Here is a 26518-nt window from a genome sequence, read left to right as displayed (position 1 = left end):
TAAAAATAAATCTGCTATTAAATAATTAGAGTGTTAGATTACAGTAGATATTTCAGTGTGTGGCACAGTAGTGCCTTACCTACACCTATGTCCACTATCCTTATGGCTATATTTCCTCTTTTAAAACCTTACCTTACAGACTAACAAGAAGAAAAAATGTTTCAGAGTAAGTAGTGCCAGAAACTTTAGGCCACCTTTTCAGATGCTCTCAACACCAGCATCTCCTGTGTGACTGAGGTGGGAAGCTCGAGTATTTAAAAGTGAAGGGAGAGCAATCTTGGGCAACCTCAGTAATTCTATCCCCTCCCTATAAAAGTTAAAACCTATGCAACCTCATTCCAAGACAAGGTGTCACATTTTCCATGAGTCCTAAAGAAAACCTCCCCAACATGAGCACTTCTGTTCCTCCCTTGTAGGTAGCTAAGCAGACAGATTTGAAAGAAGAGTTTACTGCCCTAATAGAAAAGACTTCCCCAGAACTCAGTGAGGATAATTTAAAAATAATGGAAATGTAGGAGCTAAAAGATGCCTGCAGGCTGGCTTTTATTTCTTTACAGTGTGAAAATTGTATTTGTCCTTCTATAGGAAGGAAATGGCCATACTGGGAACAAAACCAAATGGTTCTATTTCAATTTGCCTACCATTTCAGCCACTAATGAGACAATAGAATTCTCCATCAAAATGAACTTGATTTTAACAGGCAAGGTAACATGATGAACTAAAGGATCTCTTAAGAAATCTTGTCTTTTTGCTTTAAGACAAAGACAACTTGCTACTTTGCCATTCAAGATCAAAGAAAGGAAATAATACAAAGAGACAAAGACAGAAGAAAGAGAGACAGAGCATTTGAAGCTTCAATTTTCTCTAACACTCTTTCTTTTAGATCAGTACAATCACTAGACTCACCTTATAGAGAAAGAAGATTAAAAAAAGGGGTTATATATGGCCAAAAAGAACTCTGGGCAACTTTGCTGATGTTTTTAAAGTGACTGTACTCTACCATTCTTATTTCAGAAGTAAAAAAAGGATAAACAAAAAACAAAGGACTTTTATTCTTCAAAGGCATGTATGATCAATAACAACTTCACAGCACTCGATATTCAAGTCTCATAATCCTGTATTTTACTCCAGGAGAGAAAGAGGTGTTGAAAATAAGTGATCTGCCTGGCTCTACAGCTGAGCCTGGGTGCAACTCAAACAAGCTTGTATGTTAAACAACAAACCCGTGCTTTCATTTAGCAGTTGTTCTTTTGTTACCAGTTTTTATTTGAGCAAATAACTGCATTATAATAAAGAGATTGTGGACTTCTTTCTAGCCCCTGCAGAAACATTTGAGATTGCAGTGGAGGTACGTCCCAGGATTATCTGGCAAAGTACTTAGCACAGCATACCAATTAACTTACCACACCTCTGAAATTAATCTAACCACTTCAAGCAGGTGACTTAAACAACTATTTACTGGGGTCAACAGATGAATAGCTTCATATAGGCAATAGCTTCCTCTTTAAATGGCACTGATAGTCAGGGCATTCTGCAGGACATACCCAGCCTCTGGGTCAGAGCTATGCCTTCCGATCCTTTGCAGTGTTGGGAAGGGAGTCCTGGCCTGGCATACTGAACCTTGCAGTAACACTGATCACTGATCTCAATCACACCTTTGTCCATCTAAACCATGAGAAAGCTTTTCAAAAGCAGAAGGAGCACAACGTTAAAAATAAATTCAGTCAAGGATCAGTTTAATAGGAGTTGTACAACTGCCTGCAGTACAGAAACTTTGAAAGAATCCTGAAATAGTTGCAAATCAACAAAACAAGAGTTTCTCCTGGAAACATACACCTCTCAAACTACAAGGCAAAAGATTTCCATATCATTATACTGTAAACTTACTGAGATCTGTGGGAGCACCAAGAGATTTAATTTACATACTAATGCTGCAAGCAGGTTGGGGGGTGTGGGGGGGGAGAAGAGTTACTTAGCACCAGTAATGAGCAGAAAGGAAAAGAAGGCAGCTACAGTCCCCACGGACTGTTTTGTTTTCAATAATTTTAGACTGTCTAATAATGCCTTTTAATAAGCTGCTCTCAGCTATTAAGCTGCAATCACAGCCTTTGTCAGAGAACATAACACTGGCCCAGACAGGAAAACAGTTCTGATATAATGGACAGAAAAGACCTCATCGAAGTAAAAAGAAAGCAGAACAAAGTTCCATCAGTGAAAGACATCAATGACACTGTCTATACTGTCTGTCCTTTCAGTTCTAAAAAACTACATTTCCAAAGGAAAACCTATTAAATCAAAAGACATTCTAAACCACATATTTCCTGCTTGACCCTACTCCAGTCCTACTTTACAATTAGATTTCCTTATTTATAAGGTATTTATGCCCCATAAGTGCGATCTAAATGACTGATCACATGAATTTTAAGTTTAGAGACTATGCTACCCACTTAGTCTCTAAGTGACACAGAGATTAACATAGCAAGAGAGTATCCACAGTCTACTCAATTTACCAGCAGCTCTCACTGAAGCTCAAGCCTAGCTATAAAATCCTAAGACATATATGTGATATGTAAAACACAGAAGTTCTGCTCCATTAAACACACGATTCCTTGAAGCAGTGGGCCACCTTCTTTGCTGACAAAGGCAGGGTCAACTCCACTGTTGCCAGAACAGCCATTCTCTTCCACCATAAACTGGAACTAAATCCCCCCAACATTTGGGTTTAAAAGTTGCTTTATAAACCATTACTAAAAGAATCTCAGTATCATCCTTTTAGCACATTTCTTAATTTTTATAGTTCAAAGCACTAACAAGATGGAAACAAGATCACTTATTCCCTGGGAATTCTGATCTTTCCAGGAATATCACCATCCTTATCTTTCCAGGAACAGACTGTGAAAGCATCTATCACATTTGACAGATCATAAGCATGCTTCAAACTTAAATAAGACATCAAAATACACCCAATCACTAAAACTAGCACAAAATCCAGTTGTCCTGCATATACACCTAGCACTCTAGCAATACAGGTAGAGATCTCTGTTCCACCTCTTTTTAATATCATTTGTTGCATAAGCATCAACCTCTGTTGCATTTGGTTATTGCACTTTGCTCTCATTTAAGGAAAAGTTATCACCTAGATAAAACCCAGATAATATGCAGAGTTAAAGCAACAAAATGGCAGCTTTCTTCTCACAATACATTCCTGCCCCATCTTATGGGAAGGGGAACTGGCAAGTCACACTTCTCTAAGGGGTGCCAGATAACAATAGCACATCACCACACACAGCCAAACACTCCCTTGGCCAATGAGATTTTGCTAACACTTTCTCCACCTCTGAAGCTCCCCAAAGAAAGGAAGCACTAACTCCCTGTTAAAACATATAGTCTAAAGGATCCAAAACTGTCTTCTGTTTGAACTCTCCTTGCACAGAAACAGAGAGAAATAACTGTTTTTTTTGCATTAAGTACTTTTTGCGTGGTGGTTTTTTGCCCCCTTTTTTTGTTGTTTGTTTTTACAGCTAGAAGCTGTATACTTTCCTTTAGAATAAGAAGAGTAACAGGTATAAAATTCAAACAATAAATGTCTTTTTTCTTTTTGGTTACCAGTATCATTAGGTCAGCATCTGAATATTTACCAAGGGTAGAGCAGACTTGAAATGCACGTCTTAAGCTGAAAAAACTCTCAGTGGAATACAGGCTTCCAGTCAGCTAACACAAAATGCTAACAAGTACTGAATTAAAGTGTGAAACAGGCAGCAGTTTAAGAAAAAGATCCCTAACATGGATCTCACCAAAAAAATCCCCAGTTAATTTGGAAGTTAAACACATATCCCAAGTAGTTCCTTCAGACGGGGAGATAAAAATTCAACAATATGTGATTTTAAATCTTACAACACCCTGAAAATTATTCAAGAGCCTAACTTCTTTGTGAAGGCACAAGCCCTCCTCTCTCAGCAGCTCCACCATCTGATAAATAGACTGAGCAACACTTGCATTGAATATGTAATGAGAGCTTCCCCCCCTACCCTTTTAAAACTTGTTTCTGCTTGCAAGCTATTTCATGCTATCCCAGCAATACCAGGAAATAATGGTAGCATGTAGTTTTAATACCCCAAACTAGAAAAGTCACACAAAGGGCTTCTCATTGCCATTTCCTAGCCATTCCCTGTCATTTCAATACACAAAGTTAAATTACTCCAGAAGCTTCTCTACAGGACTTCCATTGTTTGTCAGCCTAGGCTAGGACACAATGATGCTTGTTCATCTGCACAGCAAACAAGCAGCTAAGGGCCAATGATGAGCATCCAGTCTCATCTGGGTTCTTCTGCAAATAAGTTTGTAGAAAGATGGCATTTCAAATTAGCTATGTCAGTTTTTCAGAGCTTCAACCTATTCCCCATACAAACTACTTAGTATGTGAGTCCAGACAAAGTTTAAGACAACTTGAAAGCAATGTGCAGAATCACCCCAAAAACCACTCGTTAGGACTGTTCCACAGAAGGATCTGCTTACTCCAACCACATGCAAAAAGATTATGGTTTAATAGTTAGAGAAATAGACACTCAGAAAAGTTGAAAACAGCTGATTCTTTCCAAAGACAGTCAGACCATGCTTTTGTTTTTAGAGTACCCACTTAGTGTTCAGCCTCAGAGCTTACATTACTAAGGGTTACAGACACCAGGGTTCCAAAGTGCACTTAAGGCTGTTTGCTTCATATCTTCTGGTTAAGAACCCAAGAGGTTTAGGATTTGTGTTTTGCTTTGCCCTGCTTTTTTCCAACGTTAAAAACAGAACACCCAAATGCAATATGACAGAATTCCAATGCTGCTGATAACTGGAGAGACACAAGCCTCACGCACCTCTTCAGTGTTTTGCCTTTTCTACTTCAAAACTTGCTAGAGCAAAGACTTTGTCTCCTGATCCTATGAGAGGAAAAAACATTTTCAGTAAGTATTAGTAGAAATCATGAATTTCCTTATGTACAATTTAAATCATGCAAAAACATCTGAGATCAAAAGAAATCAAACCTACATTTGAAAAGTAGAACACTTGAGCTAATTTAAAAAACCCAGCCAAACAGGAGACAAACTGGCTTGACAGGTCTGACACCAACCATACTGTATTGGGTCTGCCTGGGATGGAGTTAAAAGATTCCCCACAGTAGCTCTCATCCTGCTGTGCTTTCTATGTGTGGCTAGAAAGGTGCTGGTGGCACACCAATGTCTGGCTGCTGCTGAGCAGTGCTGGCACAGGATCCAGGCTGTCTGCCTCCCAAAGGACAGCAGGCTCAGGGTGGGACGAAGCTTGGGAGGGGACTCGGCCAGGACAGCTGACCCAAGCTGAATAGAGGGAGGGTCCATACCATACAACACCTTGCTCAGCAAGAAAAGCCAGGAGGAAGGAGGTGGGGAGAGATTTGTTATTAGGGTATTTGTCTTCCAAAGGAACTGCTACACATAGAATCACAGAATGTTTGGGGTTAGAAAGGACCTTAAAGATCATCTAGTTCAAACCACAGGATACTGAGGACCTACTTCCCACAAAGTGGCTGCTGACAGGAGGAAGAGAACAAGTCTTTTTCTTTTCCTTTCATTCTGTGCACAGCCTTTACTTTTCCTTATTAAGCTGCCTTTATCTTGATCCATGAGTTTATTTCATTTTCTCCCCCTGTCCTGATGAGTAGGGGAAAGAGAGTGTCTTGGTGGTTACCTGGAGGCCAGCCAAGGTCAACCCTAACAAAGCACCCTCTTGAACAACAAGATTCTAACCTTGCTGACACTCTCAAACAGAGGAGTATTGAAAGGTAGGTCACAGAGACAGTTTACTTGTACGCTGACCTAGTCTGACACGTTCCTGCCATTCACAGTTCTTTCATCACAATTCTAAGTAACGCTGGGATGAACTGTTGTGCTTATTTTATGCACAGTATAACTGAACTGTTGGTCTTCCCACTGTAATTAGTTATGACAACGATGGCAAGAAGAGTGCTTTAAAGCTGTATTTTGACAGTGTGCCAATAACTGCCAAATTCTCTGCATTGAGCAGAGGAAAAAGCTCTCCTGAAGAGAGTCAATGATGCAAAAGAGATCTTTTTAACTGTAAGAACACTATCTCTGCTTGAGACAAGACATTTATCCCTTCAGCATTACGGGCAACACTTGGCATTTTATGGATATTTGGCCCTGGATTTACTTGCTGCACTATTTCTTCCTTGTGGATGGTGCATCAGGAATTTCATTGTTAATAAAACAGGAAAATGTACATCAAAACTGAATGGCAACCACCTTTTGCTCCTATTTTCTGTTTCACAGGGGAATCACAGGTATTTCTATAAATCAGTGTTAAATGAGGCAAAGAAATTTTAAGTTATGACAACGCAAACTTACCAAGGTCAGTGGAGACTCTCTCAAACTGGCTCAGGGCTGCACCAGCATTTGCTGACAAGAATGTCTCATCATCTGGGGTAAGCTACATAAAAAACAAACCAACCTGTGAACTTGGTACCTTAACTGTGCATATTCCCACCATTCTAACTTCCATCATTTACATGCACACTTACATGAACTAAGACAGGCTACAGCCAACTGGCAGTCTGCAGTTTTTAAGCGGCATACTAAAAGCCAAAGCAGAAATGCAAATTACTCACCCCTGCCACTGAATTTTACCTCAATGAGATGCCTGCCAGCCCAAGGATAGTAGATACAGTAGCACACATGCCCCTACATGCACCATCAAGCTGAGCTCCAGTGATAATTTGTGATGAAAAGTTCACTCTGGACCTCTGCACCAAAACCCAATCTTTTTTGGTCATGTGGTCAACACAATGAGCCAAGACTGAAGCTCACTTGATATCATCTACTGAGGAAAGTAAAAATATGCAGTCACTACCAGCTTGGACCACGCCAAGAGTCAGTGACCTAGAAATGGTTCTCTGCTTTCTAAGTGGCATTTGCACATGTGCATTTTGCTTTTACTTAGATGCTCTGATGCCTCATGACAGATGCCCATAAAATATTTACAGTAATGAAGTAGTAACCTACATTTGGAAGGTTCAGATATTCCAAGTTAAAACTTGCCTCATTTAAGGAGCCTTGGATATCTCTCATTAAAGCAAAGCATAAGTGTGTCAAATTCACCACAGGTTTTGTGTCAGTTTATTAAAAATACAGAAATCAGGTACAGCACCTCATTCAGGTGCTGGAATGAGGAAAGAGGTATTAGTTACCTGCCTCTGCTGTGCCTTGTCAGCATCTAACTACTTCATCTTCTGCAGACAAACATGTAACATGTACAGACACACATGTAACATTTCCCATCATTTTTCACATTTAGAACACATCTGAACCCACTATCCTAGCAAGTCCTCTCCAAATTAGGTTACTGATCATTTAATAAAGAGATTATATCAGTGTGATGAAGTGGCTCGTGTAAAGTGATACAAGAAGTCATGCCAGGAGGATCAGATATTGTCACACATTCAGTTCACAATCTTAACTTGCCTTTTAACCTATTTCCAAACTAGTTTTTTCTCTGACAGTCAAGCAATAAACATATTCTGAAGGAAAGCATTTGCTAATATCACCTACTTGGAATGCAGCTCCTTTAAGTACTGCACTTGATCTTTTCCATTATATACCCTTATTTCCTCAGAAAGAATAGGTATGGAGATACACAGCAACCCATTTCCTGCGTACACCAACAGAAGAAATAACTTCTCTTCCTCCCTCTAGTGGTAAAACCCGGGGATTGTTCTACCGCCCGTGTACTCACTGGGGAAACGTTTTATCACTTGGAATCATACAGTGACTTTGGTTGGAAGGAACCTTAGAGATCATCTACTTCAACCTCCCCGCTACAGGCAGGGACGCCTCTCAACCAGGCTCAGCTGCTGAGGGCCTCATCTAGTCTGGCCTTGAACACCTCCAGAGAGGGGGCATTCCACAACCTCTCTGGGCAACCTGTTCCACAGTCTCACCACTCTCGTACTGAAAAACTTCTTCCTAAGATCCAGTCTAAACCTACTCTCCCTCAGCTTCAAACCATTCCCTGCTGTTCTGTTGCTAGACACCCTTATGAAAAGTCCCTCTCCAGCCATCCTGTAGGATCTCTTCAGGTATTGGAAGGTAGCTCTCTCTCCAATCTATCTTGTATCAAGAGGTAGATACTGCCAACACAAAAGTAAATAAAGCTCAATGTATGTAAGTAGACTTGAATAGCTGCTGCCAAGTGGACAAGTGCTAGCTGGACAGTAAGACTTGTTTTGGAGCACCTGAAAATATCAGTTTGTACCAGACTGCTCATTTTGAAGTAGAAGAGCCTTGTATAAGGGACACCACCTTACCTTCTCACCAAGCTTCCTGAGAGCAGTCAGGATTTCCACCTTCTGCTGTGTGTAGAGGTCTCGTCCCAATTTCCCAACCATTAAGTCTCGGTCCATCTGTACACCAGGAGAAACCAAAGTCACCATATGTAAGCTTCCCATTAGTTTCACTCAACAAAACAGCATGAGAGATGCAACAGCCTAAATACATCATCAGTAAGTATGGTGCCCACAGAAGGAAGGAGCAGAGCTACCTATAATTTAAGAGATGATTGTGAAGTTTTGCTGGACATTCTGCAAATACTCATTGCATGGAACCTTATCATCCTGGACTTCTCCAAACTTGAGCTGCTCTGTCAGAGACTCACAGATTCAAAATTCTGGACTCACATGTCACCGATACATCGCATTTCATTCCACTTTATCTAGCTCTCAAGTTCACTCCACATCTCTGAAACACTAAGTGCACTCTCCAGCCCCTCAGTACAACTACAGCTTAAGTGTCTCCAGATTTTTGCAGTTAGACTCAGTTCACTGTTAATCACATTTTTTGAAGCAGCAAGACAGGAGGTAATTCAAGAAATATATATTCTTGCCCCCACCAGCTCCAAACACATGTGAAAGAGAGATGTTCTCTTTCAGTATTTGCTGTATCTCTTTATGATGCTGTTTTCTAATGCACTTGCAGCTCTCCTGGAGATCATTACACATTTCAATAATTCTAGCTCAAACAATTTTTGAACAGTGAAACAGAAACTTCACCTCTGCCAACCTTGTCCTCAGTTGCCTTGGTTGTTTCTTTGCAAACATTCTAATTACTTCTGGAGTTTTAAATGCTTGGCTGATGGCTGCTTGTATTGCCTAGAAGGAAAAGAGCAAGAAAAGACCAGAATTAACAGCAGTCACAAGTTACAGCTGCATGACAAGATTAATGAAGGCTGCAAAGCATCATTAGTGTCCTCTGCATCCTTTGATACAGACAGCTTTTCTTTTTTCCGGCGTAACTATGGAAGTGAGATAAAAAAAAAATATGACCTTTATGCTGGGCTTCAAAAATCCACTAATTAGTGCAGCCACACTGAGAAGGAGCCATGCAACTTTTCATTACAGTCCAGGCCTTGATTTGTAATAATTTTCAACATCTTCCTGATATTAGCATATCACAAGTGGAAGTGCTATGCTATCTTTAGCAGTTTTAATGCCCATAGTGATGATTACAGCTCTTCTAAGGGTAAGCAGAATGTAAATGATGAGGCAAATCTCCTACTGTTATTCAAAATCCCCTATGGACCACCAAAACTATTATGATTAAATCTCACCACTTATGTCTGGACAAATTATGGTCTCTCTGGATACAAAGCCTTAAAACGCAGGGCTCAGAAGGAACAAATCACTCTCTAATTAAGCATTTGAAAAGACAGAAAATACATCAAAAGTTTAGAGGTCAGCATAAAATAAGATCAATTCGCTAAAAGAACTTAAAAGTTGCAGTCACTCCTACATCCCTTTCATTTAGGGCGATAGGAATCTGAAATCCATTAAGAGAACAAGAAATGCTAACTTCATGCTTTACAGCAAACAGGCACAAACTTCATTCTTGTGGTATGTATTGTCCTGGATTGTCTCTCATGCCTTTTACAATCATTTTGTTGTAGCATTTTATTTTCTAATGTTAGGGTTCTGATATCCTTAGTCCCTGCAATTTCTCACACCTTTTTTTCTGCAGTGTTACACTTCTAATTCTGCAACACTTTTGTTCCTTTTGAAAATGAGAGGTTTAACCAAGATTTTATATGTGCATATATATTAAGTAATAAAAACATTAGCTACATAGATCTAGGTTTCACACATACCTGTTTAAAAACTGTAATGAACCATCTATATCTATTTTCTGTTTCAGTGAGTGCAAGCAGAACATGAACTACTTTTAGTAACACATCATCCTTACCAGTTGCATCGCACTGAGCTCATCCACCAAAGTCATATCTCCAGACATAATCTTCTTCAGGGAGTCATTGATCTCATTCAGCTGTTCCAGAGTTTCTCTTTTGGTTTCTTCATACTCATCTGCATCTAGCTCCTCTCTAGAAAGGATACAACAAACCACATTTTTGTTACCCAATGCAAGCATCCTAAAAATAAATAAAGCCATAGCAAAACACAAAATAAACCAAACAAGTCACAAGGCTTTTGAAAGGCACCACTTTATTCTGCCAGCCACCTAAGAAAAATATTCCCCTATAACAATAAAGCATCTGTTACCTGCATTCCTCCAGATCTTGAAGCTGCTGCATTAATCTGTCCAACTGCTCTTCCAAGTTTTGTTTCAGTTTACTGGTCTCCGTTGCTCCTCTTGAAGCCATTTTCTGTGTTCAGATGAAAATTTTAATTTGTTACATGACACTCCTAGGAAAAAGAATATTTTATTGTTGTGTATGAACAAATTAAAGCTGATTTTTAAATGCTCCATCAGAAGAAAAAACAAAACCAAAAAGCAAACAACCAAACCAGAATCACAGAATGTCTAATCAAAACACTGGGAGCTCCTTGCAGCGGAAATACAGAAATGATAAGCTGGCTCTACAGGAATGTTATCTTTGTAGCAAGAGGCAGCTTACCAGGGTAGTGACTGAAACTGCTACAACACAAACAAGCTTGAAACCAAGTGGCAATAGCAAAATACTGAGGCTCCTCTATATGAAACAGATTCTACTCTTCCAAGGGACTCCTTGGGAAAGCATTAAATAGCTTCAACCTAGATAAGCAATGGCAGATATGCTAATACACAGAACAACCCGGATGCAAGTGTCTAAGGCCTGCAAGAGCTTCAGACAGAAGCGTTGCCTGTAGAAAACGTGAACATTCTAGAGGACAATAGTGCTTCTTCGGGTACCAAACAGGAGTCGACATCTGGCCGTGGGCAGCATCAATGGGATACCCCAGGCTATCAAACCAGCACCACAACCTCTGACCGACAATTCTGAGGTTTGCACCAACGCCACCGGCTCCAGCAGCCGGAACAGAGACAAGGAAAGGTGACCCTCTCTGCTAGAAAGGTGCGAGAGAGGAGAGCGAACAGCAGAGTTAGGTGTAAGAGAACCGAGAAAGAACTTGGGCACTATCCGGGTCCTGCCTAATCCCGAGGCCAAGCTCCAGCCTGGCTCTTCCTCCTTGACTCCCGCACTTCACGGAGGTGAGTCCGCGCCAGCCGCACTCCTGCAGGCAGGGTCGCCTGCACAGGAAGGAAGCCGTGACCGCCCTCTCCGCCCGCCTCAGCCCTGCCCGCCGCCGGGCCTGCGGCCGCCGCCTCACCTGGGGCAGGCCGCGGCCGGGTGGGAGCGGCAACAGAAGCCGCAACGAGAGCCGAAGGGAACGGGGAGCGGGCCGCGTCCGTTAGGCGCCGCTTCCGGCGCGCCCGGGCCAATGAGAGCGCGGCACGGCCGCGCCGCCCAGTGCGGGCCCTGTGCAAGGAGCTGGCGGCGCGGCCCCGGGCGGTAAGCGCGGGCGGCGGGAGGCGCGGCCGGCTCGAGGCGGGGCGGGGGCAGCGGGGCCGCCGGTGGGAGCCGTGGCGGCCGCAGCGGCCGCAGAGCCGCGGGGCTGGGACCTGAGCTGCGCCCTGAGTCCTCGGGGCCGTAGCCATTTGCAGGCCTCCGGCGGAGCGGAGCTGTGGGGAGGAGGTGCTGAAACGACCAGGAACTGAAGTGCTGCTTGTGAGGGAGCTGCTAGCATCCGCCAGCGCGCCGTGACCCCAGTATTTAATGGTGTTTATGTTCTACAGACAGAAAAGCGTGATGAATAAATATTTACCTCCGAAATGTAAATTAGGTGGACTAAAGCACACTGCTAACTGCCTGCTTACCCAGAGAAGCTAACAGTTGGTTTTCAGAACCATCCCAAAACCCACTGCACCCATACTCTGATGGGGTTTTGAGCAAACACATGTCCAATCCAGCTAATCACGAGCAGGACTGCAAGAGTGCATGCTAAATGTTGGTAAGATTATGTATAAGCATACTGATATTGTGTATAAGCATACATGAAAATGACTACATCACAGGGCACCTCACTTTTCTTTAAGAAGGAAAAATCATCCAGGATGTCCTACAATTAAAGGAAAATCTGACTGCAGACCCTTTTGCTTAATTTCCCCATCTTGAGTCTGTATTTCATTTAGTATTTGGCATAACATTATTTTAACACTGTTCTCTCTTTTGTGAAACTAAACACAGACCTGCATGCAGATCTCTCATCCCTGCATAGCAGGAGCTGGGCTGCTGTTTTGGATCTTGTGGTCAACCTGCAATGATCAGAATCGTGTCAAGCAGTGCCAAGTAATACATAATTAATCAAAGCTCCTGATGTTATTATACAGTGAGAGTAGACAGTTCATGGTACAGCTCAGGCAGTGGCTGGGTATCTATCATCACTGGAACCTACTCTTCTTTTTCTCTTCTGGGATGAACAAATTGCATAGCTTTCCCCAGAAAGTTAGAGTGTATAAAGGTTATTTTATACAAACCAGATCCCAGATCTGATAGTCCTGTGCTGGTTATAAGGATGACATAACTGAAGGCAATCATGGGATGATACCTCTTTGTAATTTCCTTCCCTTTTCATAAACCATGAAGCTGCTGTCTGCAAAAAAACAGTCCTAGAGAGAGGATGTCATTCCAGATTAGGAGACTGAGCGTATGTGCAAGCTAATAAATCATATTCTCATTTTCTAGGCAGATATGAAGTGCTACAAGGTGAGTTTCTGATGCAATAATTACCTGTTTCTCAAGACTGTAAAATTAGCAGTGAGAAAATAATACCCCCAGAAAAGACACTAAATATTTTCAATCTTCTCTATTTTGTCTTTGCCTTTTTTTTTCTTTAAAGGGGAAAATGAACCCTTTTCAAGTTTGCAATGAGTCACTTTCTGTGGAAAGTAGGGCTTTATGCATTACAAAGGCAAGTCTAACTCCTTTCCTTGCCTGTTCCCATAGTAACTCCTTTAGCTGATGCTCCTGTGAAGACTGCATTGCAAGTAGCACCAAACCCTTCAAATGCTGAACAACTCTGCAGTAATAATGAATATTTTTAAAGTTTGTGAAACTCTTGAAAGCACAGAAAAGTTGCCAAATGCAAAGCCTTGCAAGACTTCCTTTTATTCCAGGGCTATTTGATGTTTGTCCATTGTAGCTGTCACAAGCTTTAGCTGTGATGATATCTCACCACTATGGCAGCTGAGAACATCACTCAGCTTCTTTGTAAAGGAGACAGAATGTGAGGGTGACCTTGTGGGATTTTTGTAGGCAGTGATGTTGCTGTAGAAACAATGGCAGACTATTCAGTGCTCAACACAGATGTCTGGGACATCTCACAAACAGCAAATGCAGGAGAATGGCCTGTAGCATATTCTGGTTTTCATTTGTTCAAGGAGAAACCATTTCAGCAAACCAGAATATTCTCATGAAAGAAAAGAATAGAGAGGCAAAAATCCGTGTTGTATGAGGAGAAATTAAGAAGTAGTGAAATTTCCTTATTTTCACCAATTCTTAAGCAGATGAAGTTCAAAAATGGAACAGTACTGTTGTACTTTAAAGAAGCAGGGAGTGAAATCCGGTATTTAGTTTCAGCTTTTTCTAAACTTCTAAGATTCATCATTCTTCTATCATCTGCCCATTACACCTGCCACTTACCTTCTGCAGCACCATGCAGATGGTTGTTTTCATCCAGGGATAACCAGAAGGAACTACAGGTGGTTGTTTTAATCTCTTGAAAACTGTATAATGCAGACTCACATGAACAATCGCAGGCCGAATATCGATGGAAGGAAAACAGACTTCAATCTGACCTTGAAATCTTCTGCCTAACTGTTTTTCAATTTGGTCTTCCCTTGCAGTGGCTGGTAACTAGCACCAGCATCCTCCCTTTGGATCTGTAGCTGCAAGGAATGGCCATGGAAGATGACAAGAAGACTGAGGTAGTACTGCTGGCCTGTGGCTCCTTCAATCCCATCACCAACATGCATCTAAGGTTATTTGAGCTGGCTAAAGACTACTTCAATGAAACAGGTAGGATGATAATTTATATCATCCAGAACAGCTCTGATAACTAGATACCTAAATGGTAAGCTGAATATTTTGTGGCTGTGAATGTCTGTTTGACAGTGACAGTTATATTTAGAAATACTAATTAGATATTGAAACTAATAAGCTTGTATGTGTCATAGAAAATCATGTAGGGCAAATATGTGAGAGGACAGTCATATATGTGTTGCTTAGTACTAAATCTAATGAGCTAAAGCACGAGTTTTATAGTATTTCTTAACAGAAATATATCTTTCTGATATTTCTTACTAAATCTTTAGCTGAGCTGCCTTGCATGGTGTCAGAAGTGTGCCGTACTTTTCCACTGGGCTGGCTATCAGAGCTGGCACTGCTCTTCTTAGAGATTGCAGTGAATAATGGTTATGTAAGAGTTTGAATACAATACAGTGGAAGCAACATCTGCTCAACCACTTGTCATGTTCTTGTGTGATCTGTTTTTTTCCACAGGAAAATACAAAGTAATCAAAGGAATCATTTCACCAGTAGGTGATGCCTATAAGAAGAAAGGTCTGATCAGTGCAAATCACCGAGTAGCTATGGCAAAACTAGCTACAAAAAACTCAGACTGGGTGGAAGTGGATGATTGGGAAAGCAGCCAGAGCGAGTGGTTGGAAACACTAAAAGTTTTAAGGTATTCCTCAGGCAAATCCTAAAAAGTCTCAAGTACCTATAGCTCTAACAAGGATAGCTCTAACAAGTTAGAATAATAGCAGGTTAACCCCCAGCGAGCAGCCTCACTGAATCAGAAGTACCATTTATATTAGCACTGCAAATCAAAGATTGCAGCCATAAATGTGCTGAAAAGGTACTTGTGAGGAAAGACTAGAATAAGGTAGGGACATGTTACACAAGCTTTCCTCATTTGATTCTCATTGTGTTGTGCTGTCTACTTGCATATTCCCTGCCCATGGCAGGGTGGTTGGAACTAGATGATCCTTGAGGTCCCTTCCAACCCTGACAATTCTATGATTCTATATTTAAGGTCGGTATGAGAACTGTCTAAAAGAACACTTACTTTAAGCTTTACATTTTCTATTCCTCCAGCCACTGCTGCATCATGAGGATTTTTAGAACGAATTTTTACTTAAAAAGAAATGAACCAACCTTGTAAGTGTTGCTTTGAAATCTTTGCACTTTGACCATCTTCTGACCCAGCTCTCACAAGCCCCTGCTCCAGCAGAGCTGTTCTGGGATGGTTCATCTGTGAAAGCCCTGCAGGAGGAAGCAGTGCTAGATTATTTAGTAGGCTAGACTCTTCCCTATATTCCCCTACATCTTTAATATATGTAAAATATGTCTGTTTTGCAGGTACCATCATCAAAAGCTTTTACCTTCTGATCCCAGTAATAGTCTGCAGAATGCTGTACCTTTAACAAAGCCAGGACGGAAGAGGAAACAGGAACCAAACAGGCATGATCCTGTTAAAAAGAAAAACCAGAGTCCAGACGTAAAAAGTTGAGTCTGTTTGCAAATTAAATGCTTAGCAATACTTGTTATTTCAGGGGAATTGTGCTGATGAGTAATTTTGTGGGTGCTAGTTCTTGGTTCTGATTTCACCGAGATCCCACATCACAAAGCAGCAGACTTAGTAAAAAGATGAGTGTAACGGTAGAATATATAGGACATGAAATCTGAACTGGAAAAGGCCTGACATGTCTATTTTACCTCCAGAACTTTGAACTGTAGTTAAAGCTGGGAATTTTGGATAATATTGTAAGCTGCTGAAGAAAGGACAGACAGGATTAAATCCCAAAATACCTGGTTATGGGAGCATTTGAAACGGTAATTTCAAACTTCATACAACAGGCTTTGTGATTTTAGGGTAGCATTTGTTTTGGTTATTGCTTTTAGATCTTTAACTCTTTAGCTTACCATGCACACATTTATGTATAAAATTATAAGTATTCATGAAGAATTTGAACAGCCTTGCACAATGATCATCTTAATCCTGTATATTATCAAAACTTGACTTCTTCCCTTGAACATTTCCAAACTCCACTGTTCAATTGATAAATCTTTTAAGTTAGTTATAATCAAAGAAAGGGCCCAGAGCATCAGGCAGGCTTTTCCATTCTATCTTGACAGATGTTTTACTACATTCCTCCCACCCTGTGACATTACTGCAAGCAGCTGATCTGTAGCACTCTCTAGTTTGCCTCCATTACTTGAGGGTGGTTTCTATCCACATGCTTCTCTAGGTTCCCTATAAAACACAATAGGGTAGAGAGTCCTCTGCAGTCAGGTCACACAGTCTATATTTCTGGGGGCTTTTATGGTTGTATTTTCTTTCCTTATACATAATCCCATCTGCCTCCTGTCCTGTAAAGCTAGCTGTTCTTCTTTAACTGCAGAATGTCAAATGAAGTTTTAGCAGCTTTGCAGTATCCTTTCATACTTCACTATTCTGGAATCTTTTCTGTATTTTCTTTTATTTTGATCCTCACAGTGATTGATTGATCCCAAGGCTAAACAAGTACATTGGAGTTTATTTTCCAGTCTTTTGGAGTGAAGGGACTCCCATGACCTTTTTCCTGTACTGAGGCTACTAGTTCTAAATTGCATACTCTGAATCTCGTTATTCATTCCATTGTCTCTTCCTAACTAAAGATGCATAGAAATTAAATGTCCCCATCAGGTTAGCTAAAATCAGGTGGTCTAAACAATCCCTATATCTCACTTATTTTTCTATTTAAGGTGTCCCACAGGTTAAACTGCTTTGTGGAAGTGACATGCTGGAATCTTTTGGGATCCCAAATCTGTGGAAGTTGGAGGACATCACAGAAATTGTGGAAAACCATGGCCTTGTGTGCATCAGCAGGGCTGGAAACAGCGTTCAGAAATTCATCTATGAATCTGACATTTTGTGGAGACATAAGAATAATATTCACCTTGTGGAAGAGTGGATCACAAATGACATTTCCTCCACCAAGATTAGGAGAGCACTGCGGAGGGGCCAGAGCATTCGTTACCTAGTGCCTGATGTAGTTCAGGCATACATAGAAAAACATAATCTATATAGCCCAGAGAGTGAAGACAGGAATGCTGGGGTTGTCTTGGCTCCCTTACAGAAACAGGCAAGTGAATCCAAGAATTAACAGGCACTATACACCAAATTTTATTTCTGCTGTGAAAAAAACCCCACAGTCCAGCACAGGAAAATATGGGTTTGTGGGGTTGGTGGGTTTTTAGTTTGTTTGTTTTCTTTTTAAATTAAATAGTGGGCTAATTCTGTGGCTTTAGTACACATGTAGTTGCTGGTGAGGTTTGGTGCACTCAGTAAGTGGACCTGCAGAGTCTTTTTAAATTCAAGAATATGATTTTTATGTTTAAGCACTTTGTCACAGTGCTGTGAACTAAGGATAAGAACCATACTTTAATAGGAGAAGTACCAATTAACAAAGAAAGCAACTGAATGTTCTGATTAGTTTTAACACTGGCTGCTATTTATAAAAGAACAAAAATGTTCTTAATAACTTTTACTGTCTTAACAGACAAAGCTATTTCATTTCAGAATGTACCATTTACTGATGGTGAAACTATAGACAGGACTTCTTCCAAAATTATCAACATGTGCTGCACCTCAAAGAAATTATTTAGCTCTATCCTGGAAGGGAAAAATGTACTCCTAGCTGAAGTGGTGCTAGATAGACCATGCTTTGAGCTGCCTGCCTTGCAAACATCCAGCCTATTTGTCTGCTGTTGTGCGATTAGCTCCCAGAAGTGCTTTGTGCTTTACCTCTCCATTTGTGTTTCCAGAGCTCAGCACTGTTTCTCATGGAAGGACAGCCCTACTTCCAAAACTGGTTTATAGCAAATAATTTATAGGATAGAAATGAATAATGGTGTCGTTGCAGGGATTCTCAGACAGTTGTCCCTTTATTTCAAACAATAAATGATCTTTTACTTCTGAGCTAAATGTATATAGCCAGAACTGTTTTCTGTGAGAGGAGAAGTGGTGGGGTATTAAGACTGTAAGTAAAATGGTTTTGTTTGCTAGAAATCTTGTTTTGAATCTAACTGTATATTGTCTGTATCAGGTGAATGTAAACTAGAGAGGCACTGTGAATGTCATGGGGATGGAATTCTACCTCCCTTTATTGACTATCATCCCATTTTTGTTTGGATTCTGTGCCTTATTGAAAATGTCAAGGTTTCCAAGTGACCTTAGGGGTCAACAGCTTTTTAGTAAGATCTCCACAAGAAGACTTTCTTCTCATTTTTCAGACCAACAACTCCAGCACAATGTGAGACTTGAGCCTAGATGCTCTTGGGCAAGTCTACAACCAGGGACATATTCCAGGATCATAACTGTCACAAAGCATCATCCTCCTTCCCTGGGCAGGGGATCCCCAAAGAGCTGAGGCTTCCCTAGCAGCTTAGGGGGAGTCTGGAGCACAGAAGCCAAACACAGAACATCGCAGAGGGCCCTAGCATCTGCACATCTCATATATATAATCCAGCAGGGGAGTCAAGACGCTGTTAGAAAAACCTATAACCCACACTGAAGCTACCGCTAGGCATACAAACTTGGAGCCCCACATGAAATTCTGCAGTTTCCATACATTATAACACCTGTTCTACTGGCTCCAGCCTGCAAAGGTGGCCAGGAAATCAGTGTAGTAAAATTGAGTCACAGCTCAGAAGTGCATCTGTAGATGCATTGTGACAGAAAGAAGCATCATGGATTCTTAGATTCTTTTCTTGGTGGCTCCTGCATCATGTGCTTGGTCTGCCGTTTCACTCCTAGAGCTCAGGCCAGTTTATGCTGCCCTCATAATGAGGCTGGGTTTGTTTATCATCAATATAGTAAAGGATAAATTATGCCTCCCATGACACTTCAGCAGTCAAACAGCCAAACCTGATTGAAGATAACTATTCTTGATGATGTGTAGGAAAGAACAAGATCTACTTTCCTCTTTTGCTGTCTGTCTTTATGACTGACAGGAACAGAGGGCAAGACAGACTTATCTTCAGTACTCAAGTCAGCCAGCGTGCTGAGTAAACAGAGAAGATTTTTCTAATGGGAAAGCACCCTGTTTGTATGGTCACTTTTCAGAATAAAACTGCACTTTAAGTCTGGGTTTATTCTTCCAGTAAATGATGCTGGGGTATGTCGGTGCACTTGTGTAATTTTAGAGAAACTGCAAATTCAATAGGATGTTCTATAAAGTTTTGATCTTTGAGTGGTTCTATTTCACTGGGTTTTGCTGTAGTTATGTGTGATGGGTCTTTCAATAAAACAAACTGCATGCAATATGCTGATTTTAGTAACCCCCATTATTAACCAAATGTGATGACTGATGACTGCATGGTTTTTAAGCAGGTAGAATGGTGTCAGTACAGTTATGTCTATACAGAACAGAACAGTGTGCAAATGTTGCTCTGACTGATGAACGTGGTTCTTTTGTTTTACAAGTGGGATCCATAAACCTGTCTGTTACAACACTGACAACCTGCTGTTGCAATCAGTTATCCCTATCAGCATCACAGTCAGCAGTGTGCTGTAGTCAAAACTGTTAGACAGGTATCACTTCCATGAGTAGATTAGATCTAAAAGAGAATCTGTAGCCTTGAAAATGTAGGGTTTGTTAAAAATGCAGCTCACTGAACTTCTTTAGAGTCATAATGCATGCACAGATATTCTACAAACAAAAGTGAAGCTTTATTTTTGCATCACTGCACGTGGTTCTGCTCTGTTAAGAGAACACGGTGCTCTTCCACCACACGTAGGATTGAGACTCAAAATATTTGACAGGTACTGCAACAGCAGCTTCTGTAATGAGGCCACATCATTAATGGAATGTGTTAGATGCTCAATGATGCACAGCAATTAAGATGGAAATAATAATTTAAAAATAATTCCACAGAAAGAAAACTGGGAATTTTAAAGAGAGAAAGAAACAAAGCCTTACAGGGTGTGGCCAGGTGTCCTGGGCTGAGCTAGAACAGAAATAACTGTTCAGTGATTTTTACAAAGAGCTCTATAAGCAATTCTTCGGCTGAGCCTTGGAATAGTAACCCTAGTACCCCTTACATGTCTTCATTTGAGCTGAAGTACTGATTTACAGAAAGCAGAACTGCATAATCTTAATGTTCAGTTATATCCAGGCTTCTACACAGGCCTTACTCAAGTACTGCGTTCTCTTTTCTTGGAAGACCCAGTAGCACTACAACAGTGCTTTACTACCACAACCTCATAGTAACAAATTATGGGTGAAATGTTACTATTTGAGTCCAGGGGAAACATTAATTTGCATTTCTCTGTGCCATTCCTGGTTTCTTATAGGTTAGAGAACAATATTCTTCTGTGAAGAGGAAACAAGCTTTGACGTCCTCATTTCCTACTCGCATGATTCTGTGAGTCATGTAGGTCAAACAGTCACCTTCAAAAATGTAGCTAAAGTTCAGGGAAACTTAATTTTCTCCTCAAAATGTCATCTTTTTATTCAGCCTAACCCAAGTCAGTAAACAGATAAATGCAGTAGGCATAGGTGAGTTTCCTCATTCAAAATTCGGAATAAGAGATTCCCTTTTTGCTATGCTAGCAACAGTTTAGTCTTCCCTTGTGCATCACTTTGGGGGTTTCCAGGTATTCATCCTCTTTCCTATCTAGGAAAACTGATCAATACAGAGCTGCACAACTGGGAGCAGAGCTCAGGCCTCTGGATCTGCTGTCTCATGTGTAACTGTTAGGCTTTCAGGTAAGGCATCTGAGAAAATAAAGAATTTTGTATATGTGTGTTTGTTTATCTAGAATAGAACTCACAGCATTAACCAGAGCAGGAGGCAGACTGTGACACAGTGTTGAGAGTCACATCAGAGAGTAACAGACACAGAAAAGATTTGTCCTTTACTTTTCTAACCACAAGACAACAATGCTGCCTACTATTCACTCCAGACATTACCCCAGAAGACAGAACACTTATCTCTGCTACTGTGTCATAGGTGTTGCTGATACAATATTGCCCACAGTTTTGAAAGTCAATCCTGTCTGCTCAGATACAGCAGGTATTTACCCCGGGGGTGGTGTCAACTTTTCAACAAGACCTAGATTTCAGACCACAAAACCACAGATCTAATCATGCAGGGAATATTAGCAATGACAAAATCTGTCCATGATTGCCTTTCAAGTACACTAGATGGACACAAACACTATAAGCCAGTTTTCAGTTTACATTTTGACTCTTGAGCTATTAACATTTGCTCCACAACAAGATTGCAGAAACTGTGAACTTTTCCCTCCAACGCCGCTGGAGCTGTTCTACAAATACCCTCTCACCTATTGGTCCAGCAATTAGGACCCTTCCCCTCCATCAAAAGGGCTCTAGGGTGTAATTCCACCCACAGTCTGCCTTATATAAAGCCTGACTGGAAAACTTCTGTTTAATTTTTGATTTTTGCTCAGAGGCTGGCTGCATCTTCCTTCTCCAGTCTCACAATGCCTGTGGATTTCAGTGGAACCTGGAATCTTGTCAGCAATGACAACTTTGAAGGATACATGGTGGCTTTAGGTAGGTGAAAATACCTGATGCTGACCTTCCTCCCTTCCCCCATAAGGGTCCTCCTGAATTTGAAGTCTGAGTTGTTCTAAACTCCAGGTATTGCTAAAGCTTTTTTGATATGAAAAAACCATGTTAAATCTTTGTGTATGGATTAATAGACAGCATTAGCTTTACTGTAGGTAGCCTGACACCCAAGTGTCATTACAGCTTTTAGGACTTCCTCAGCCTAATATTTGTTAAGAGTAACTTTTTCTTTTCCCCCATGTAGTTCTTGAAGACAGGAAGGAGTTTGCCCTGTTAAGTCAATTTCTCTTGGTTTTGAGCATAAACTTGCAGAATTTATGTCTTGGGTAACAAATAACAAAAAAAAGTACTTGTGTATTTGCCACTTGCAGGCAGGAATTTAGCATAGTGTCACTTATCATTAAACAACTTGCAATGCTTCTTGGAATACTGTAACTTGTTGATAAGTCTCTCTGATTGTCCCTTTTCTGGAGTGCTTGAAGCTAACCTCTTACCTTGCTCAGATCTTTTAGAGAGAAAGATTAATGGTGCTTTAATGGGGAATTAAAGAAGTTCTTGGTTTATTAGCTTTCCGGTACAAAGCTTATTACAGACTGTGATAGCAGTCCATACGAAGGATTAATGGGTGTGGCTGTTGCCAGTACTAAATTCAAGCCCCTCTATGCTAAAATAAATTGGTAAATCATGTAAAAAGATGTCTGACAGATTCTAGCACTTCTGTAGTGCGTACAAGAAGGAAGTTCCACTTCAGACACAGCCTGCATGATGAGCCATGTGGCCCAATGCATGGTAGCTGAACACACCCTGTCAAAGAGATTGAATCTAGATGATGAAACCAACTAAATTAATTGATATTCAGCTTAATTTTTCCCATCTACCTTCCCAAAAACCTAACTCTGGGAATGCTATTGGGATGCAATGTAGTTCAGTTGCCTGAATGATAGGGATGACCAGGAAACCTTTTGACAAGTGTGATGTCCCAGGTAATTAAATTTAGGACTGCTCTTCATTTTGATTTATTTAATGTATAGGGTGTTGGCAGATTTCTTTTGTTAATATGCTTGATACCTTTCCTCTGTTGAAGGATGAGAACAGGAATCAACTCTTCCCTCTAGCTAAGCAGGGACAAGGCTGAGACCAAGCTTGGGGTGTCTGCATGTGGGAAACCAACTCTCCCTGACTCCTACAAGGACTCTTCTGACCTAAAGGTGTAGAAATCTTGCACAGGAATTGTGCAACAATTGAATAAGCTGGTTTCCAAAGAGTAAAATGTTCAAGAACATTATTTGATCTGTGTTACATACAGCTTTAAACAAAAAACAACACCCCCCCCCAAACAACAAAACCTTGCATAGCAGTAAGGTCAAGCTATCTAAGAAATGCTTCTAGTAGTAATAAGGCTAACTCTTGGCTGCTGATAAATACTCTGACCTTTTTGTCTCCTGTCCAAGGTATTGACTTTGCAACACGCAAGATAGCAAAAATGCTGAAACCTCAGAAAGTGATCAAGCAAGATGGGGATTCATTTTATATCCATACCACTAGCACATTCAGAGATTATTTGCTTGAGTTCAAAGTTGGAGAAGAATTTGATGAAGATAATAAAGGCCTGGATAACAGAAAATGCAAGGTAAGAGTGAATAAAATGAAGAGGCTGTGATCAAAAGTAAGATGCTATGATCAATCCAGCTAGTTGAGATGAAAGTTTCAAGAGCACTGTTTGTAATGCAATGCAGAAGCAGGAGCCTGAGATGCAGAGAAGTTTCAGTTTTCCCCTCAAGAGTAGTATTCAGGCCTTCTTTGATCCAGGAAAGAACAATGTCATCAGAACTGAGACAAAGACATACAGAAGCACTTTTGTTTCCTCTCCCACAGAGCCTAGTTACCTGGCAAAATGACAAACTCGTCTGTGTCCAGACTGGTGAGAAGAAGAACAGGGGCTGGACACACTGGCTTGAAGGGGATGACCTCCACCTGGTGATTACTTTGCATTTCTACTAATTCTATCTATGACAAACAAGGTTTATAATATGGTCATGGTGTGCACATCTTCTAGCTCTGTAGTATTTGTAATGGGAAGTAAATAGAGAGCACATCCTGCTTTGGTTTTATTCAAGCTGAAACAATTTCATTGTTTCACTGTTATGTACAGTTAAATTCAGAGTGTTAAGCATAACTTACTAGCTTGGCAGCAGACTGGTGGTCAGTAGGATCTATGTTCATGTTTAGGAGCTGCTTCTTTGCTGTATAAATCTATACACTTGCTTGGTTTTTTGTAGGAGCTTCGTTGTGAGAATCAAGTATGTAAACAGGTCTTCAAGAGAGCCTGACTGTGTACTTGTTCCTACATGGAGACAGCGCTACATGTGGGAGACTGGACAGCCTCCTCTCCAGTGCTGGCTGTACAGACAAGAACTGATTCCTTGTACTTATTAATCTAAGTGGTCTGACATCTCTGGCTCAGGAAATAAGTCTGCTGTTACCAGTGTTAAAGATCTGTTTTTTGCTAATAAACTCCCCAAACAAAAAAACCCAAACCCACTAGCATTCTTTACATAGTTAAGAAAATGTGGGAATCAGAAGGAAATAGCCTGGTGTTTATTCTTTTAATCCTGACAGTCTTTCCCTTTTGGAACTCAGTATTCCTCATTTACTTAAAAATAAATTTACTGTTACCCTGTTATTCTAACACAAACGACAAATTCACACCGCAAACTTTTATCACAGCTCACCGCAACAGCCACAGAGGCTTCCCGACTCCACTAGATGGCGTCTCTGGAACGTGTTGCATCTTCCTTAAACAGCAGAGACTGCTAACAACAGCGTTTTAAGTGTTAAATACTGCAGACACTCTCAAACTCCACGGTTTTTAAGCTGTGCTCTCCAGTATGATCTGAGAAGCAACGCAGAAAGGCAATGAGGACCTTAAGAACTGCGTTAGTGCAAAAACTCCAATGAGAAATGTAACCTCAGAAAGCTGTATGACTGGATGTGTAATCATTCCCTAGTAAAGCTGGTACTAGAAAGTCCTTATTGCTACAAATATAGAAGGGTCATCACCATTGATACAGCTTTTCTTGTTGCTACCTTCCAACTTCAAATTGTGGGTTTGAAAGCAGGTACTACGATGTGGAACTTGCTGGAGGATAAATGAAGCTACTCCAGTGACAAAGTGCTTGTCTTCCTTTGTATATTAACCAGTTCAGATACTTTCACAAAACACAAATTAAACATCTTGAAATGCAAGGTGAAAAAGGCAAGGAAGCAGTCACATGTTCTAGAAGCAGGCAAAATCTCCCCAAAAGACATTAAACCAGACATTCTTGTTCTGTTCACTTTGTGTTTTCTATAATTATTATTATGTCTTAATGCTACCCTTTGTTCAAAGACACCAGTGTGCTTCCATCTTACGAACATCCTCTTGCCCCCCTTTTATGGGATTCTTTCACTTGCAAAGTCAAACTCAGTGCACTGCACATAGCTGTCTGCTGAGATCTTATTGTTAGTGACTGTTCATCCTGGGGCAAAAATCTGCTGATGCAACTCTCTCTTTTTTTTCCCCTCCTCTTCCAAAACAGTAACTTCTGAAGATCCTTCTATTTTTCACCTACATGAATTGTAACTAATCAAACACGCTGAGTGGCAAGTGAAAGTTCAATTCAAAGTGAACACAGGCCCTGTCTAGTTTGTTCTTTGTCAGAATTTTGAGGGTGAGGGAAAAGTGAGAGAAGGAAAAGATGAGCATCTTGTGCAAAAATATCATTTTGTGGTATACTGAAAGAACTTGGTGCAGAAAAGTTTGTATTTTTGCACAAGAGGAAAAAATACTTCAGCTTTAAACTGCACCTGGGACAGGCTAAAGTCCACTACTCACTGAATCACCCCAAACCCCAGCATGGTGGGGTTTGGAAGGGACCTCTGAATAACACCTAGTCCAACCCCCCTGCTACAGCAGGATGACCTGGAGTGAACAAGAGAATCATAGAACTGTTTTGTTTGGAAAGATCATCGAGTCCAACTGTCAACACCAACATGGCCACAAAACCAGGTCCTGAAGCGTCATGTCCACACATTTCTTGAACACCTCCAGGGATGGTGACTCCACCATCTGCCTGGGCAGCCTGCTCCAGTGCCTGACCGCATTTTTAGTAAAGAAAACATTCTTAATATCCAATCTCAACCTCCCCTGGAATGCATCCAGGTGGGGTTTGAATGCATCCAGAGACAGGGACTCCATAACCTCTTTGGGCAGCCTATTCCAGTGCTCTTCCACTCTCAAAGTAAAGAAATTTTTTTCCTTATCTTTATGTGGAACCTCCTGTGTTCGTTTGTGTCCCTTGCCTCTTGTCCTGTCACTAGACACCGCTGAGAAGAGTCTGGCTCCATTCTCCTCATACTGTAGGTACTGATAAGTATTAATGAGATCCCTCCTCAGTCGTCTCTTCTCCAGGTTAAACAGCCACAGCTCTCTCTCCGTGCCTTCATTTTCCCTCGGTATGTTACACAGCCTGTAATAATTAGACAACATCCCTGTGCTGCCTCAACTGCTCGTCAATGAGAAGTGGGCTAACGCT

The 26518-nt window shown here is 40.9% G+C and overlaps 3 protein-coding genes across 5 annotated transcripts; 2 read left to right on the top strand and 1 right to left on the bottom strand.

Annotated features, from left to right (window-relative positions):
• LZIC (leucine zipper and CTNNBIP1 domain containing) lies at positions 1 to 11742 on the bottom strand. Its single transcript, XM_054175706.1, has 7 exons — positions 11636 to 11742; positions 10586 to 10729; positions 10272 to 10407; positions 9086 to 9184; positions 8345 to 8440; positions 6390 to 6471; positions 1 to 4925 (listed from the first exon to the last, which is right to left on the bottom strand). The coding sequence occupies exons 2-7, from the start codon at positions 10684 to 10686 to the stop codon at positions 4867 to 4869; spliced, it is 573 nt and encodes a 190-aa protein (XP_054031681.1). The 5' UTR covers positions 10687 to 10729; positions 11636 to 11742; the 3' UTR covers positions 1 to 4866.
• Positions 11743 to 11762: 20 nt separating this feature from the next.
• NMNAT1 (nicotinamide nucleotide adenylyltransferase 1) lies at positions 11763 to 19672 on the top strand. Of its 3 annotated transcripts, none has more exons than XM_054175702.1 (5): positions 11763 to 11817; positions 14211 to 14382; positions 14866 to 15049; positions 15727 to 15872; positions 17113 to 19672. In XM_054175702.1, exons 2-5 carry the CDS (start codon positions 14262 to 14264, stop codon positions 17511 to 17513), a joined length of 852 nt encoding a protein of 283 aa, XP_054031677.1. In that variant the 5' UTR covers positions 11763 to 11817; positions 14211 to 14261; the 3' UTR covers positions 17514 to 19672. The 3 variants fall into 3 exon arrangements, with proteins under 3 accessions (XP_054031677.1, XP_054031680.1, XP_054031678.1); XM_054175705.1 differs by lacking the exon at positions 11763 to 11817 and adding an exon at positions 12306 to 12316; XM_054175703.1 differs by lacking the exon at positions 11763 to 11817 and adding an exon at positions 13054 to 13071.
• Positions 19673 to 21856: 2184 nt separating this feature from the next.
• Positions 21857 to 24309, top strand: RBP7 (retinol binding protein 7). The gene is made up of 4 exons (XM_009906767.2): positions 21857 to 21929; positions 23396 to 23574; positions 23820 to 23921; positions 24224 to 24309. Exons 1-4 carry the CDS (start codon positions 21857 to 21859, stop codon positions 24272 to 24274), a joined length of 405 nt encoding a protein of 134 aa, XP_009905069.1. The 3' UTR covers positions 24275 to 24309.
• The last annotated feature ends 2209 nt before the right edge of the window (positions 24310 to 26518 follow it).

The sequence above is a fragment of the Dryobates pubescens genome, chromosome 33, assembly GCF_014839835.1.
Source record: "Dryobates pubescens isolate bDryPub1 chromosome 33, bDryPub1.pri, whole genome shotgun sequence".
Lineage (NCBI taxonomy): Eukaryota > Metazoa > Chordata > Aves > Piciformes > Picidae > Dryobates > Dryobates pubescens.
This window is presented reverse-complemented; position numbering and strand designations above follow the sequence as displayed.